The sequence below is a fragment of the Alternaria infectoria genome (genome assembly GCF_024043175.1).
Source record: "Alternaria infectoria strain BMP 0036 chromosome Unknown scaffold_1, whole genome shotgun sequence".
NCBI classification, from domain to species: Eukaryota; Fungi; Ascomycota; class Dothideomycetes; order Pleosporales; family Pleosporaceae; genus Alternaria; species Alternaria infectoria.
Genome location: NW_026250690.1, coordinates 1,488,673 through 1,506,606, shown reverse-complemented (window position 1 = coordinate 1,506,606; position 17,934 = coordinate 1,488,673). Strand labels below are relative to the sequence as shown.

Sequence of the window (17,934 nt, the reverse complement as noted above, 5' to 3'; positions counted from 1 at the left end):
TCGAAAAGGTGACTAGTGATGACGTGTTTACAAAAGAAAGAGAGAGTGAGAAGCGGAAGTGAGAGAGGAAGGAGATGACCAGAGATCAAAGAGCAACCAGAACACCTGTACGCCATAATCTAGACAAACCGATAGAACAACAGCCTGAAAGGGAAGCATAGAGATGTGAGAGGCCGGAGCAGAGAGAAATAGAAAAGACATGGTAGCCATCATACCCAGCTCGGACCTAGGATGGTTTTGCTGCTCCACAAAGCGGGCAGTGGGTGTGCCAACCAGCATTTTGGGTGCCCTCACACCCACCGTAAGGGTTGGGGCAGTCCCATACATCATCAGAGTGGTCGGGAGCGAAGTTGTAACCTCCGTGAATATCGCCAAGTCTAGTAGGGGTCGCGATGGGGGACACTGAGTGATCGCCATGACCAGTGGAGATAGAGCTTGGGTAGGGTGATGTCGTCAAGGGTGTGTAATGAGACTCCTCATCGGAGTCAATATGAGCGTGCTTCAGTACTGCCGAGAGGTTTCCGGCACAGCGCGCGTGTCCGTCATAGTCGCTTCGAGTGTTGCGATCGTCTGGCACTCCGCTTAAAGTTTCCTGTCCTACCGACATGACTCGCGAAGTGTTTGGGATGTTGAAAGACATCGCTATAATACCGATCGAGGCTTTTGAGTCTTGCGTTTGGCCTTGTAATGATGCGCAACGATCTTGGAGATGCTGGACTTTCGATAGGCTTGCGAAATGGTTTCTCGATGCTTGGAGACGTGGCTAAGTTCGAACAGAACAATGAATGGAATAGCTGTGAGGTTGAATTCTTTTGTTCTTTGCTTCTGGTAGATTGTGATAAATAGATGTATTTGATGATAGAGATGTTATTGCTGTGATTGATGAGATGATCTATACTGAGGAGTCGTGTCGACGGCATTTATACATGTGTATCGAAGAATGTGAAGCTGTAAACGACTTGACAAAAGCCATTTGCCTCGTACATTACCTGTGATGCTCTTGACCGCGAGTTCCAAGGGGCGTGTACTAGACCAGAGGGGCCCTTCAGTCTCCACCCAGTTCCCCCTACTAGTTTTCGGCGCATCAGGGATGTGTCCCCAATACCTACATCGTGAGAAAGACCGCTTCACTGCGCATGCCGTAGTGCTATTGTCTAAGCCCACGAAGGGACGTCCGATGCCGAAGAGTCATTGTGGTACTCCAACGAACGGGCATCGTGAGGTTCAGGTGACGCTACCGTATTAGGCGAAAGGTAGGGAGAGAAAGAGCGGCCAGCCCTATGGATGAAGATCGTCGTACGGCGGAGCATGGTGCTGCAACCTGGCAATGTTGGCATTTCGAATCCTTCCCGTCCCCACCTTGCAAAGCAGCTATGTCGGGCGTCGTTGCGATGGGAGTATGCAGCAACATCGCGCCATTGGCGATAAGCGAGCACTAGATGCATCAATATGTTGGAAGATTGCTTCCTCGAGGTCCAGATCTGGCAGTATGATCCTAGTCGGTTGTCGAAGTCTGCCGCGGACGCATGGAAAGCGTGCCCTTCGCGATACTACACACGTCATTAGCAACGCAGCGCTTCATATCGCCAATTGACTCGACATTGTCTTGGCCAATAGAAGAGAGGATAGCAGTCTAAAATATCACCATAGCCACTGTCCTCTCGACCGATGTCACGAAGCGCGCGTAGAGGGCGGTAGTTTCGTCGTGACGAATCTCCCAAGATCGTGGACGCCTGCGTCGTAAGGCTGCCCGGTCGGCTCCGTCGGCAGGCAGGATATGCAGTGCAGCAGGCGACGTTGGCCTCAGAAAGGGCTTGAGAGGGCCTCCGTGCAGGCGGTCTGCGCACCGTTTGCCTGGTCGTGGGTTACCACTCTAGGGCAGTGGAAGCGACGGAGTTGGTGTCGCGCATGTCGCAATGTTGCGCATACACGCAGGTGACCCAGAAGGACCTCACTGGCACCCATGGCGACTGCGAGCGGCATGTATGTCGATGTTAGCAGTAGAACGCTGCGATGGAAAGGCGCGGTGTCAACACGCATCTCACCCAAACCAGGGTCTCCCGCACCCCAAGCTCGCGGTTGCCGTATACCCGATCGACCCACCCATCCAGGAAGCTCGCAGACGGCAAGCACGGCAACAGTCCAAGACAATGTGCTTTGCTTGATCATTTGGCTTCTGATAAGGATTTGTGATCCGCGCTGGCGTTTAAGCTTAATTGTGAGGTTAATGCGACCTTGTTGTCATGCGTTGTGAGTGTTGGTGTAGGATGGCTGCCAAGAGCGGTAACGTGACTTGTCTTGGCATTTGTATACCCGCTGTGGAGAACACTAATGTGGATACTAGATGATATGTGTAGCTAGCAAGGTGGATAGTTGTACGTTCTGATACCTGCTCTGTCATTTTAGCGATAAGTTATGTCATGTAGGAGTGTAAAAGCATCAAGTCACGGACGGAAGCAGCATTCTGGTCGGGATGGCAAGAAAGCTCGAGACCAAAATTTGAATGGCAGTGAAGTTGAAAATCCAATATTTATTTTCAGGAAATATCTTGCCGTTCTTATTGTTAGGTGTGGTCACCACCAAAACCTTCTGCGGCGCACGCACAGCAATGGCATCTAGTAAACCAAACTAACGGATATAGTCGCTAATTGCAGTCTAGATCAACCATGCAACGAAGGTTCGGTAGAACCAGCTGCCACCCTTGCCCTCGGTGGCTTTCTTCTCTGCTGCATGAGCGAGGAATTCCTCCTCTTCGCGGTCGATCTCGGCCTTGCCACTGTAGAAATCGGCTTCGTGAGGCTTGACCATCTTGGACTTCATGATGAACTTGTAACCGAAGATGCAAATCAGGTAGACCGGAATACCCTGAAACGTTTGTTAGCATGCTGGTTGCACATGAACGAATTGAGTGACTTACGAGGTATCCAGTAACAAAGTTCTTGTAGTCGAAAGTGCCATATTTCGGATCCTTGGTGAAGACACTGAAGTTCTTCGTCAAGGCGATGAGAATGCAGAAGAACAGCGCAATGTAAGATCCGATAAGACCGAACGGAGCAGTGTACGCCATCATGTCTTTGGTGATGCCTTGAGCGCGACGCGCGCGAACAAACCAGATGTGCGAGACCAGAAGTGAAATCCAAGACAACAGTCCAAAAATAGTGGTGAGATTGACGAAGTAACCGAAAACCACCTTGGCGTCATCTGCGGCGTTCATGAAAGCAGTGCAGCAGAAAAGGGCGGAGATGGCCAAAGCAGGTACGGGCACACCGCGCTTATCAGTCCAGAGGAAGATCTTAGGGGCATGGCCTTCGACGGCCAGACCGTAGATCGTACGGGAGGCAATGTAAAGGTCAGAGTTGGAAGCACTGAAGGTGAAGAGCAAGATGCAGGCGTTGACGATCGTGGGTAGATATGGGATCTTCGCAAGCTTGATGGCGACGACAAAAGGAGAAGCGGAGGCACCAGTAGTAGCCTTGTTTGCGAACGCCAACTCCTCGGAATTGTAGGGAACAATCATGCCCAAGAAGAATACCGACAAGCAGTAGAAGAACAAGATCCGGTAGAAGGTGAGCTTGATGGCGCGAGGAATGGTCTTGCGCGGGTTTTGGGCTTCTCCAACGGTAACACCGATAAGTTCAGTACCGAGATAGGCGAAGACGGCGTTGACCAAGGAGCTCCAGAATCCGTAGAATTTACCAGCAGAGCCACCAGCGATGAATGGCTTGAACGCACCGGGGTCATTGTAGTACTTGAAGCCAGTTGCCGGACCAGGCCCAGCACCGACAGCAAGGAGGAACGAGAGGAAGATGACACCAACCTTTTCATTAGTCAGTATTGTTCTGTATCGAAAAGCGCTTGAGACTTACAATCGTGATGACTTTGATAGAACTAAGCCAGAACTCAAGTTCACCGAAGAACTTGATACCGAAGTAATTGATACAGATAATGGCGACTAGGAAGATTGCAATCCAGACTCCGGGATTGACTTCATCTCTAGACTTCCATTCCGAAAGGATCAAAGCAGTGGCAGTAAGCTGGTTCGGCGTCGTGATGATGTACTTGCACCAATAAGTCCAGCCAAGAGCAAAACCGAGAGCAGGGTCGCAGAAACGGGTAGCATAGCCAGCGAAACCAGAAGCGTGAGGAATCCAAGCGGCCATTTCGCCGAGAGCAGTCATTACGACGTAGACGATGAGACCGACCGAAGTGTAGGCAATCAGAATTGAACCAGGGCTGTTGTTGTTAGTGAGGATGAATAATCGCCAGATTCGTGCTACTTACCCAGACTGTGCCAGCGCTTTACCAGTACCGATAATGAGACCAGTTCCAATGGCTCCTCCGATGGCAATCATAGTAATGTGGCGCGACTTCAGACCACGGTGCAGATGCGTGTGGTCGGAGTGGACAGCAACGCCATTGCTGTCGACAGCGGCGACCTCTCCAGTCTCGTGCTGGTACTCGGGCTTGGTGCCATACTCAGGATCAGAAGCGTGAGGACTTGCGCCGTCCGAGGAACTCGACTTGCGGTTCCAGATGGCCATTTTGAATGAAGTGTGGTGTGTACAGTCAGGTGGACTAGTACTTTATGGCGCGTGTTGAGAAGAGCCGCACACGGGTGAGTGTAAGCGGTGATCGCGGGAAGCAAGCCCGAAAACGTGAAGCAACTCGAACCTGGTGGTGTCGAGGAAAAACAACTGTATCGACAGCTGGTACGTCAAATACTGGTGAGGCAGCGGAGAGCCTTGAGCGGCTGAAGCAGCAGGGTACACCGGTTGTTATACGACCGAGGCTGCGGGGAGGGCGAGATAGTGGTCCCACGGAACGGTGCTGATAACGAGCTACCCGTTGGAAGGCTTGTCGCGGCGGGCGAAGTAACCCAAGACGGCCAAGCAAAGAGGACCGCAGTGAAAGAATGGTGTGGAACGGGCACCGCCAGATCCAACCAATATTGACGACTTGTGTCTTCTAGAGCGCCTTGAGCGCAGCGCCAATCGCCCGGTCCAGCGAGCCATGCTGGCGCGTCTGTCGTCTCCGCGTATATCTCCTTCTTGATGCAGTTGGACTGGTGGGACGGACCCTGCTCTGTGTGTCTTGGCGGTGGCCATGGCATGCTGAGCCAAGTTTCTTGCCTATCCTTAATTCGCTCCTAGCATGATAAGGTGATATTTGACGTTTGTGGGATCCGATAAAAAGCGAACGGCCACCCGGCCGCCTGCCGCTACGAGTCGTGACGGGATTCTGCCCTGTTATTCAGGGCGAGGCATCTGCCTGACGAAGATGCGTCTTGTACGAGGCGGTATTGCGCGAGTCGCATCACGAGGCAGCTGAGTTGATTGCTGCGTGAGGACCTGTTCAGCCGCGGCGGTTTTGCCCCCGCATTAGGCGGCGCGTGCACGGGCCGGCAACTCGTTCGGGTGGCAGGAGTTGACGCGCCTGACGGTGTCGTCCCTTCCCCGACACAGCTAGGCCGTCACCATCGCCGCACAAAGGCCTACTGCTGATTGCCCTTCTTACGACATCCGCGTTAAATTCGCATTACATATCGCGTGCTCAGCTGCTCCACACCAAGAACGAAAATACTAAACACTCTCCACATCCGATACGCTTCGGACCGATCGACATCCCCATAGCGATAACCATTATCAAAACCGGAGCGCCCAGTTCTGCTGTTGTGCGATGGAATCACTAACGAAATGGCCATCCCGGGCTCTCTAGTTCTGTTAGCGGATGCAGCCATCATCAGACCTGGAAAACCCTGGCGCTAAGCACCATGCTTCTGGAAGACCCCAAGATGATGACCCAACGCTGCACTGGCGATCGTGAGGGCCACTCGATGCTCGTTATCTACTTGGCCAACACCCAAAGGATTCTCTGGACCGCTCTGGCCGATAATTGCGCCGACCTCCATGTTCGACGGCGACATTTGGCCATATCCAAGCACTTGGTAATCTTGTCAGCATCGGTTTAGTCGAGAATGCGCGAAATAAATGGAAAGGTGCTGGGGTGCCTTGCAACGGCAAACATGTGACTCCGCATACGAGAACGCCTTGCATTTGAAGAACTAATGAGAACTGCACATTTGGTCAAGCAGTACAGGTTTCGGTCTTGGAATCAGTACATTTGCAAGAGCCTCTACAGTGTGTTAGTGGCAAGGTGGTGTTCTCGAATCTTCTTCGTTCGATCATGACATACGATCGAGCAAGTTTCCCTTTCGGTATCTCGCGCCCAGCACTCAATTCTCATGTCTTAGTCTCCTTCCATCCATCCTCGATCTCCTCAAATATGCCATCAACGACGCCAACATTAAAACAGCAAACACAGTCCCTACCGCGGCTGTAATGTATACCGCTATTCCCGACTTCGAGACGTCTGGTGCTTCTGGTACATCGGGAGCACATTCGTAAAATGTACTGGATTCCGTCGTTGATGTGAGCTGTTCTGGAATTTGAAGATACGGAGGTGATGCCATCGGCGCAGTAACGGTGACGACGACAGTATCCGTGATAGTAACAACGCCTGCCATTTTCGCACGCTTGACGAAAGAGAGAAGTGTTGAACAGCTTGAGAGATGCGAAAAGAGCGAGACCGGCCGACCTAGAAGAGACGCAAGGTCATTTTCAAGGACACCGTTGGTACACTTGCAACGTAGAGCTATCAAACGGAAGCCATGAAGCTCATCATCGCTCAAAACACGCTCTTATAGATGTCTAACACGCTACTACTCTGAGCTGGACCGCTGAGGATCCTTTGCAGCTTTCGCATTGCGAACACAATTGAACAATCCTGGTTGCGAAGTCGAAGACACTTTCTCATCCTCTTGCACATCCGGCAGGCTTATCGGAGTCGTTGGTATTGTCTTGTTGGCCGACGAACGGTCGTGATCCGTTTGATCCGGACTGAGAAGCCTCTCTTGCGCGACATCAGAATCTCATAGAAGGAAAAAGCTAGACAGGTGTACTGCCAACTGCACTGATACAAAAGCGGAAGTTGGCGAAGGCTTAACGTCATGTAGGTTTCTAGGAAGAAGGTAGAGGCGCACACGTGTACTTCTTTCCTCTAAAGTTGCGTCATGCTACAAACAAACGCATGCTCGTACACTACAGCACTGGCAGCCACGGACCATACCCACCACATCCACTCAGCTTTCCGCATCTCACCATTACAACAAACATCACTATCCACCTCTATCGCTATGCGTCTCGCACAAATCTACCACCCCGTCTTCGCAGCGGAGTTCAACGAAATCGCAGACCTCTTCGAGGCCGGCGAGCTTTACCCAGCCATCAACAAAGCCAAAGAGCTCATCGACCACCCGAGCAGACCCATGTACCACAAAATGCTCTCTTGGGTCATACTAGCTCTTGCTCTGGACCACCTGGACGTCATCAAGATCTGTATGCAGCGGGCAGATGCTATCTAGAAGAGGTAAGCCCCCACTGTACGAAACCCATGCGCATGTACTGACCTCGAACCCCCACCTCAGGCTGCGACGAAAGATATGGCCGGGCACGAACGCCGAGTTCGATCTAGCGATGGACTGGACACGCGAGAATCTTGACATGGTGTTTGAGGGTTGGTGGACGGAGGTCTCGCGGCGCTGCCAGGATTACGACATTCACTATTGGGGCATGGTGCAACTTACGATACAAACGACCTGGGCAGGCGCGACTTAGGGTGCCGTGTTTGAAGTGTGGTGGATGGGGCTGATGGAGCGCTGCAAAGGCGCTGTTCCGGATGACCACTTCGAAATACCCACACCAGGGTGGGAACAGCGGCAGAGGCATTGGATCCGTGTTTGAGGCTGCTGAGGTGTATTCATCGTGGTCATAAGAGTGCTGGATAAGCGTTGAATAAGAGAAGAGAAATCCCAAACACCTCCTACAGTAAAGCGCTTGTGGGTTGTAATATGATTACCGCATTTCAACTACCTAAGTTCGACCGTAATCTCGAACATGAACACCGACACCAAGCAGCACATGCAAGACTAGCCGCCTGGGAGAACCAAAACACCAAACAAATCGAACCAGGTATCCTTACGCGAACAAGAATCAAAAGCCTAATGATATGCAAGAAAGAGCGCCAATCGCCCCAGCTCTGTCGCAACGGGTAGTGCAGCGGTGGGTTTTCCCAGCCCCGGGGTCCTGACTCCATAACTCCGCCCGCTTGCCGTAGATGTAGCGTAGTATGGTCCGGAAGATGGTGTTGCACAGCAGGCCATCCAAATGTCCATCCGTATGTATTTGCCTTACTCCTTTTGCCCTTCGTTAAGTACGAGCTCAACGACAACCTGACTCCTTTCGTGTTGCGGATGTTGTAAGCTCAGCTTGACTGTCCTGTTGTGACTTGAACCTCCGCTGAGCCCGTCATCGAGGCACTTGACATCGCGTCCAGCGATAACTTGGCGCAGACGACCATTTTGCGCATTTCTGATCTCGACAAAGTCTGGGTCGAACAAGAGTACGTAAGGACCGTACATAGCGGCAGACTTGGCTTTGCCGACAAACTCCATGATGACGGACCGCGAGATGTCACCGTTCTTGTTGATGTATACGGCACACTCTTCGTAGCAGAGCAAGAACTCTTGATCTGAGAGGCGGAACATGCCCAGTGGGTCCTGGTTTTGAAGACGTGAAGCGATGGTGGCCACGTGTGATTGCTTTAGATCGGGTACGGACCATGGCTGCTTCTTGTCGAGGGTAAGCACTTCAAAGCCCTTTGCTGTGGAGATTGCCAGCGACGAGTGGAAGAGATTGATCGTGTAGCACTCTGCTGGGATATAGAACTCGTCGTACTCGCGGAAGAATTCTGTGCGTCCAGACTTCCATATCCTGGACTTCTTCTCGGATGATTTCTGGTAGACAGGCTCAAGCACCTTGAAGGTGGATGAGATACCGTCACGCTTCTTGTAGAACACTAACGTTCTGTCTTTCATCACGCCAGTGGCGAAGAAGCCAATGTCGCGTGCGCCCGATAGCTTTTGAGGTGCTCGTCGTGTTGAGTCGTTTGACGGGGCTACGCCACTGACTGGGCACACGGCATCGAGATGGTACGCAATCAGTGCCTTGTCGGAGATGAGCAGCATCAAGCTGAACTGTTCGAGGACGGCGATTTGCGTCACACGTGGTACTTGGATTGCCTATGAGTGTTAGCACCATATCATACGACTACGAACGCATTACCTACCTTGGACCAGCCTCTAGGATTATCAAATTCCGACACGTAGACTCCAATGTCTGTACCAACGGCTACCATGTGCTTGCCGTAGGGCTGGCTGAAGGCTGTTGCGCAGTTCACCCTTGCGCGGCAGATGGGGACAGGCCGCCCAACATTGACGAAAAGTTTCTCCACTTCGTCGACTGCGCGGTCCAAAGGCGTTCCCTTGATCGTGATAGCTTTTTGCGAAGGCATCGCGCTGTCATATGCGAAGGCTGCGTCAGCCATCACTCTTAGCTTGAACGGTTCGGCGTTTTGAGCGAAGAGAGCTGCTGCGTGTCGCGTCTTCGCAATGATGAGCTTGTCGCACCACTCGGCACGGTTCGTTGCTGATGGTGCATATAGCGTGTAAGTCTCCTTACCCAAGTGCTTTACGCGGAAGGGGTACAGAATCTTCTCATCCTTTGAGGCATCATTCGAGGTGGTGTTGACCATGGTCTTGCCGGAATTGCTTGTGTTGGTCGACCCAAGCGAGTTTGAGGTGCTTGTGTGTGACAGACCACCGGGTACAGGGCTGTTGTTCAATCTTGTAGCGGCCCCAGAACCGACCCGACCAGAAACGGTGGTGACAGTAGATATACCCTTCATGGTAGACCGCACAACGGGATCGTCATCTTCGCTCTCGAGAACAAGAAGATCCATGGGAATTGGCAATCTTGACACATCGTACTTCTCAGACTTGGTAACACCGTCTGCTTCTCGGAATGAGACTGCCTTAGCGAGCACAAGGTAATGATCGAAGAGCAATGCGTGGGTCTCAAGCCAGTTGAAACGACTGCCTCCCATCCTTTGCAAGTCGCCTCGGAAGATGAGTTCTCGGCCCAGGTGGTCCAGGTTGAGCTCCACTCGCTGCATACCTGGCCGCAAGATGAGTTTTGCTTGCAAGTCGGTGAGACTGACTTTCCGACTCATTTCAGCGACACGACTGTCGCACTCTAGTGTCACGGCTTTGATCTCTTCTTTGGCGACCTGGAGATTTCGTTTCTCCTCGTTGTCCACAGTCGAGTACTTGATAACTGTGTCTATGAGAAGACCATAGCGCTGCAGTCTGTCGATAGGGCCTTTGAGATATGTATCCCATCCAAGCTTTTCTGACAGCTTGTGCTTTTGAGCGTCGTCCAGGAAGGTGCGGAACAGTATGTTTCGGTCAGCTTCCTGTCGAACCAGGAAGGATGCGTACGGGAAAGCCGCGGCGTACTCGATGTAGGCCTGCTTCGCTTTTCGGATCCATTCTCGAAAGATATCACTGAAGCCTACGATCCATGGACCTTGCTCTTGCTGTCTGTACTTTATCTGTGGAAGCAGATGGTCTTCGTTCGCTTTCCGTACTGCGTCTACCTTGCTGAAGACGTCGCGGATGAATCTGTCGACTTTCTTAGGAGGTATGACCGGAGGCTGGGCTGATTGAAGTCGGTCCCGGTAGAGGTGCCGTAATACGTCAAGTCGGTTCATGTACTTGTCTTCTCCTTGGACGATCTCGTGTAGGATGTTTTGACGTTCAATTTCCTTCTTGTTTGCTCCTTCGATGTCTTCTTTCTTCAACTTATAGAAGGTAGCCCAGTCTTCTGATCGAGGCGCGGCGGACGGAGCGTGCAGGTCGATCTTCTTGAGTGTGCGTTGGCAATGGTGCGAGTAACATCGACCCGGGCTTGCATGTGTATGCAACATGGGAGCGTAGCATCCGGCCCCCGTAAGCTGGAATATTACTCCAGTCATGCTCGCGGTTGAGAATCTCAACCATTCTTCCTCGTGCACAAGCGTGCCTGCTTTGTACATCTCAGCCACTACCCGACTACTCAGTGTCTCGGCATCCGCAATGTTCATAGTTGGAACTTTGTGGGTGAATAGCGCAATAAGACCTTCTTGAATCGGACCCTCCTTAAGGTCATTCTCGCCTTCGGTCATGTTCTTCAGCCAGGAGATGATTGAGCTAAGTGCCCAAGGCTCAGTGCATTTCTTGAAGTCGATGCTGGAAAGCTTGGCGGGATTGAAGCGCTTGCCGGCTGGAATCGTGGGTAGGTCAATAGCTACGGCTTCGGCGCTGCCAGGGGTGAGGGTGTTGCCGTCGCTATCCATGGCACCGCCATAGAAGGTATTCCGGTTGCCGGGAGGAGGTCTAGGTCTGTGCCCCTGTTCAGCGTCTGTCTTGGAACGAGGCAAGGGAATGGCATCTCGGGCATTGCTGTGCTGGAGTAGAGAGGTTGAGCGGGGCACAGGGGCCCCCGTGGGAGAGATCATGTGCATAGCGTTTGCATCCACCGGGTACGAACGCTGCGCAGCAGGAGCGTTACGCCAGTATTCGTAGGACCCAGATCCAGTGGAACTGTTGCTCTGGTGGTTCATTCGCCGGCTGCCGGTGTTCACTGGAGGTGGGGGTAGTGGCCGGTTCGAAATGCCCGGGTGATAGAACATATCTGGTGGCTCGCCCGGCATTACTGCTGAAGGGCCATTGAGTGTCGAGCCGGACAGGGCAGATGCGCTATCCATGAGTGTGACCTCATCGCCCTCGTCGTAGCTCCGCCGCCGTGCGCTAGGCTCTTCCAGACCACCGGTACCAAATGTGTCGACACGCGCGTTGCTCGAGAAGGACGGGAAGGGATGGATCGGGTCGTAGTCGTCGTGCAAAGGGTCGGACCGTCGCTGAGAGCCTGAGGTGGACGCTGTGTGACTTCCACCCGCTGCCAGTACACTTGGGTCTCCACCGTAGTTGAAGGATGGCGCGAATCCGCCGCCATAGGTACCCACGTCCATGCCCACGTAGTCACTATCGCTGGCACTTTCCTGTCGCATCGGCTCAGCAGGCATCTGTGGGGAATGTACCGACGTGTAGTTGCTGAAGAGCCCGGTGCCACCACTAGCTCTACGAGCTTCGTCTTCTCTTTCTTGTGCCTCGGCCATCTGAAGTGCAGCTAGACCAGCAGCTGCCTCTACGTCGCTCTCGTCACTAAGGTACGTGTCGCGTCCAGCAACTGCGCCATTCGTGCCGTTTCTTCCTGCAGACTCGCTGTAGTATTGACCGTTTGGCTGTTGGACCTGGGCGCCGCCAGATGTCATGTTCATAACGTCGTTGAATAGTTCGTCTTGATACCCGTTCTGCTGCGGCGCGAAATATTCGTCACTGTCGGACTCGTGGGGCGGCGGTGGGGGTAGCGGTCGCGATGATACCGTGTTGGTCCGTTGCGGCGAGCCATGTGTAGGGACCTCGGGCGTGGGTGGAAGGGCGTTGCCCGACATGGAGGCATACCTGTCGCCTCGCTGGGAGCCGTAGCCAGTATCGTATCCCGGGGGAGAGGGGAGCGGAGCATGCGAAGCGCTCGAGGAATAGTAGCCCGAGGACGCGTTCGAGGGTCGTCGGTTCGGGTAGGTGCCCCAGTCCTCACCCGCAGATTGCGCGCTCCCTGGAGGAGCAGGCAGTGGTGGTGCGGCCGATGCTGCGTAAGCTGACGCGCGACTCTGGACAGAGGGTGCTCTTCCAAAGCCCTGATTCTGGTATACCGAGGGCGAGTGGTATGAGGCGGTCGGGGAGGTGGGCGAGAAGCCATAGGATTGGCTCAGGGAGTTGGTGGGTGCGATGTTGCTGTCGGCGTAGGCAGCTGGGTTGTATGGCTGGTGCGAAGCCGACACAGAGACGGGCGGCGCGAAGGTCCTGTTGCTTACACCGCCGTAGTGCTGGGGATTGGGCAGAGCTATGGGCTGCGTGTTGTAGTTCTGGGGGTTGTACGCCTGCTGCGCCCGCTGGTAGCCATAGCCGCCGTTGAACCCGCCCGCTGTGGGGGACATTGGACCCTGAGGTGGCTGCGGGGAGCTGTTTGCGCCGATAAAGAGCTCGTCGTTCTGGCGGGCCGCTATGCTGTTGCGCCGGTCGAGCTGCTGGAGGTGCCCATAGCCCGTGGGCGCTCCGTTGGTGGCATCGCCGTTGTCAGCGCTTGGCGTGCGGCGGTTGTAGGGATCCTGATATTGGCCGGGCGCGCCCACATTGGAGTGCGGGATGTTGGGGTTGTAGTAGTTCTGGCCGTTTCCGTAGTACGACATGGCGGCAGGAAGGCGCGAGGATAGTTAGGAAGGCGCGATGGGAGTCGGTGCGGTGGGAAGCGTCATTCACGAGGCTATCTGACCAAGTTGCGCGGGCACCATGACCAGGGCCGCTGAGCTGAGCTTGGAGTCCAGCAACCTAGCCAGCGCGGGGAGGGGGGAGACGCAAGGCGATTCTGCGACTCGTACTATGTCGCGCGCTCGCATGCGCCGGCGCTGATAACTATCCCGGTGGGCAGGAATGAGGGACGGGAAGCAGCCCTGCCTGTGCGTAGGTGGCAGCTGTCGAGCGGATCGTCAAGCGTGTTTTGCGTGGCTGTAGCGGGGAGTGCGGGCCGCTGGGCGACGCTGCTATGGGACTGCGAGATTCGAGGAGAGACACAGGACTCCGCAATGGCGATGCAGGAATTAGGGTGGTGGGAAGACGGCTATGGCTTGTTTGCGGCGTTGCTGTCATTACCGTCCAACTATCGCGGAGCCAAGAACAACCGGGAGCGGAGCCCTACCGTGTGCCTGATCATCCATCTCGTACCATTGTTCCGCACACTGCACCCTTTGTAGCCCCCGTGTTCGCCAACTCGGAGTAAAACATGACTAACATCAGTCATTGTATGCTTGCAGCCAACTACAGTGTCGCATGTGCACAGCGGTGGCGCTGTTTCTTTGGGCGTGCAGCCATCTCCCAAGAGCCCCATGGCCGTGTCACCAGAGCGCACCTCTTAGAGAATGTCATGCACCAGCAATTCTGACCGCAGGCTCGAAAGCGCTTTCACGGGTCAAAACACACGCGAAGCTTGTGTAAGGTACCTAGGTATTGTGAACATAATCTTACCCCGCAGTGCTGCTGGCGATGCTGTCACCATCTCCGCCTTACATGGCTATTTCCGAGGTCTGGCTATGGCGCAACTATATGAGATGGCGCAGTTGTTGTTTGACCCGGAATGCTCCTCGGTGTACTACGAACAAGCTCACTTTTCATACCTTTTCGAGCCAACAATTCCAAAATGGGCATACAGTCAGATCCGCCGAGTTCACTGTACGCTGCTGCTGGCACTGCGGCTGACGACAACGTAAAGGTCCGTGATCAACTGCCACCAGAAACTGACCAACATGGCTACCGAATCAACGAACAGCCCATGGGGACGAAGAGAAAGGTCAAAGTCGTCCTCATGGGCGCTGGCGCATCGACTTTAAACTTTCTCAAAAAGGCTGAAGAAGAGATGGAGAACCTGGAAATAGTGTGCTACGAGAAGAACCACGATGTTGGCGGCACTTGGTTGGAAAATCGATACCCTGGCTGCGCCTGTGGAATCCCTTCGGTCAACTATCAGTTCTCTTGGAAAATCAAACTTTGGTCACATTACTACTCGTATTCGCCGGAGATATGGGAGTACTTGAAATCCATCGAACGCGAAAATGACTTCATCGCCAAGTATATTAGGCTGCGACACCGCTTGGAGCATGTGGAGTGGGACGATGCGGCCGGTCTATGGCGGTTCCGCGTTCGTGATCTGGAGAAGGACGTCGTGTTTGAAGACAGTGCCGAGTTCTTTGTCAACGCCGGAGGTGTCTTGAACAAGTGGAAGTGGCCAGAGATCCCAGGTCTGCAAGACTTCAAGGGCAAGCTGATGCATTCTGCGAATTACGAAGAAGGCTACGATCTTTCCAACAAACGTGTAGCTGTCATCGGTGCTGGTAGCTCGGGTGTGCAAATTGTTGCGTCAATACAGCAGAAGGTCCAACATCTGTACCACTGGATTAGATCGCCAATATGGATCACAGCAGGCTTTGCTCAGACCTGGGCCGGAAAGAACGGCGCAAACTTTCGATGTAAGCTTTACCCTCCGGGATATGAAGGAGAGCACTGACGTCCCATAGACAGCGAGGAACAGCTCAGATACCTCGAAGAAAATCCCAAGAAGTATCTGGAGTATCGCAAACAGATTGAGAACGAACTCAATCAGCGCTTCAAGTTCATCATCAAGGGCAGTGAGGAAGCTCGTCTCGCACGTGAATACGCAGACACCGAAATGCGCAATAAGCTCAATCATGACTCTCGTCTCATCGAGAAGATGATACCCAAGAACTTCAATCCCGGATGCCGCCGTCCAACGCCAGCACCGGGATATCTCGAAGCTCTCGTTGCGCCCAACGCCACTGTCTTTACCGACCCAATTGGCTCCATAACAGCCACAGGTTTCACAGACAAAGAAGGCAACCACCACGAAGTCGACGTAATAATATGCGCGACCGGCTTCGACACCTCATGGCTACCGCGTTTCCCCTTCAAAGCCCATGGGCATGATCTACGCGATATATGGGGTTCGGAGGAGGGCGTAACATCTTATCTGAGCGTTGGTATCCCCAACTTCCCGAACACGTTTTCCTTCTGTGGTCCGTACGGTCCTCTCGGTCATGGTTCTTTCATGCCATTGATCGAAGTGTGGACCCGCTACATCTTCTCCGTCATTACAAAATGCCAGGTCGAGAACATCAAGTCTCTTGCCCCCAAACTTGCTCCTTGTGTGCAATTCCGCCAACACGCCGATCTATTTCTGCAGCGCACGGCGTGGACCTCACCCTGCCGCTCTTGGTTCAAGCAAGGGAAAACGGACGGTCAAGCAACCATGTGGCCGGGCTCGCGCCTCCACTTTCTCAAGATTATGGAAGCGCCACGGTATGAAGATTTCGAGATTGAGTACAGAGAAGGAAACATGTGGGCGTTTTTGGGGAATGGATTTGAGGTAAGAGAGTTTGATGGGAGGGATATTACGAACTATCTGGGCAACTTGGACGAGGAGGGAAGAGACGTACAGCCTGACTATGATGAGGGGCTGAAAGACGTACTTGGAGGATTTACGTTGGGCGATGAGTACATTGTCAAGGGTGGGCAATAGGTTTCGTGAAGACATCGAGGCCTGATACATCCTGCTGCGCGTCTTCTGTCCATCTCCATTTCGGCAACGCTCCACCTTTCAAAGTTCAGACGCATGGAGTAGATAACGGAGTGGGCGCGTAAAGGTAATAGGCGCTTTCGCTGGCAATACTCCGATTTCTTCACCCTTGCACAGACTCATTGTCCCACTATGTACAAGACTGCGTGAAAGACTAGTCCTCAGAGGGGCAAAACACAGGCAGTCGCTTGTTTCCACCTCCGCTTTCGCTTTCAACAAACGGATGCCCGGCACTTTGCGCGCACGATTCGAGTGATTTCGGCATCGCCTACGCTCCAACCATGCTCCATGTGCACCCCAGACGCATTGACATTATCACAACAACCGCCAGACGAGCAGAAAGCGGCACCCACTAGCCGGCTACGTGCGGCGACATATTCCTCTACCAGCGCACCACAGTGCATGGTTCCCGTCACTACACCCCATCTCCGTTAGCAGAACGGCCAAAACCGACACTTTCGTGATCCAGGCCATGGCGCCCAGAAGTGTTCACGTGAGACACCTCCGACGCCTAGCCTTTGATCTCCCGACAAACCTCCCGCCAATACCTCGCGTGACCAATTACACGGTCCCTGCGGAGTGGCGCTGACAAGCGACACGTCATTTTGGAGCTTACATGCGCGTGGTGCAGAAGAAAGAGCATGCGGAGAAGCACGCTAGAAGCACACTAGAAGCTCTCGTTGAGATGTCGACCCCAGCTTCCACCCCAGTGGTGCAGGCACCCTTGCAGCTTGGGTACAGTGCCCGCGGAGGGCAAAGATGGTGAACCTGGTAGAGATGCGGCAGAGTTGCTAGCAAAAGATGGGGAGATGGAGGCTGATGGTTGCCCAGCTGTGACTGAGACGGGCCTTTGAGTTGTGAGCGTCATGTCTGATGACCACATATCGAAGGTCGTGGCTGTCGCGTATAGCGGATGCATATCGCAAGTGCAAGATCTACACCTTCTGGTGAAGAGATGAAGACCTCCATCCACACTGATTGAGCATATCGCAAGCCACTGTCGACACTCTCAGCTCGATGTGAAGATCTTTTCGTCTGCAAAGCCACCGAGCTATTAGGCATAGCTGGTATGTACTAAACCAATACCGCAAATGTTGAGCGGTTTTCCAAACGCTTCAGTCGAATATCGCGATATCGCAGCGCAGCCATAGGACAGCCCAGCATGCAGCCTCGCGGCAAACAGGTCACAGACCCCAAGCTTCAGGCCATGCGAGACCACCCTGGCCCAGCAGTCGGAGCCTCAACAAGGCCTCATGTCATTGCACCTAAAACATGCCAAGGGAGCCCAGAGGCTACTGGCTGCGCGTCCAAGAGACGGTGCGCACCAACGCTAAACAAGATCATGAATTCCCCAAAGAAGGCTTGGTGGCGCCCAGAGTCTTTCCTGGATCGCTTGTCGTTCACTCGCTGGCCCTACAAGCCTCGCTTGCCGTTGCTTGTAAAAACGCCTTCTAGAGGTTCTGCACCGAAGGACCCTGACGACATAGCACCAGGCGAGATCGCTGAGATCAACAGCGGGGTGCAGATGATGCGCCCCTCTAGAAGGCGCTGGAGCGGCTGCTAATTGGGCATTTTGCGGGTTGGGGACTCCACTGTTGTGTGCATTCCAGTTTTTTTCTGCGCTACAGTCTCTCCATGGGGTTGGCAACGCGGAGATGCTATCGAGCCCCATCTGCGAGGCATTTGTCTCATGAGGCTCAACGACTAAGTGGGACCGCCCGGAGAAGAACGTCCA

General features: G+C 53.6%; 4 protein-coding genes across 4 annotated transcripts; 2 read left to right on the top strand and 2 right to left on the bottom strand.

Moving 5' to 3' along the window:
• Positions 1-2,655: 2,655 nt before the first annotated feature.
• J4E92_000528 (uncharacterized protein) lies at positions 2,656-4,541 on the bottom strand (the record flags this gene model as incomplete). Its single annotated transcript, XM_051491944.1, has 4 exons — positions 2,656-2,865; positions 2,918-3,817; positions 3,867-4,233; positions 4,282-4,541. 4 exons carry the CDS (start codon positions 4,539-4,541, stop codon positions 2,656-2,658), a joined length of 1,737 nt encoding a protein of 578 aa, XP_051357456.1.
• Positions 4,542-7,192: 2,651 nt separating this feature from the next.
• On the top strand, positions 7,193-7,420 carry J4E92_000527 (uncharacterized protein; the record flags this gene model as incomplete). The annotated part of the gene is given in 2 exon segments (XM_051491943.1): positions 7,193-7,394; positions 7,410-7,420. The coding sequence occupies 2 exon segments, from the start codon at positions 7,193-7,195 to the stop codon at positions 7,418-7,420; spliced, it is 213 nt and encodes a 70-aa protein (XP_051357455.1).
• Positions 7,421-8,245: 825 nt separating this feature from the next.
• On the bottom strand, positions 8,246-13,245 carry J4E92_000526 (uncharacterized protein; the record flags this gene model as incomplete). Its single annotated transcript, XM_051491942.1, has 2 exons — positions 8,246-9,136; positions 9,184-13,245. The coding sequence occupies 2 exons, from the start codon at positions 13,243-13,245 to the stop codon at positions 8,246-8,248; spliced, it is 4,953 nt and encodes a 1,650-aa protein (XP_051357454.1).
• Positions 13,246-14,249: 1,004 nt separating this feature from the next.
• Positions 14,250-16,142, top strand: J4E92_000525 (uncharacterized protein; the record flags this gene model as incomplete). The annotated part of the gene is made up of 2 exons (XM_051491941.1): positions 14,250-15,075; positions 15,124-16,142. The coding sequence occupies 2 exons, from the start codon at positions 14,250-14,252 to the stop codon at positions 16,140-16,142; spliced, it is 1,845 nt and encodes a 614-aa protein (XP_051357453.1).
• Positions 16,143-17,934: the final 1,792 nt, after the last annotated feature.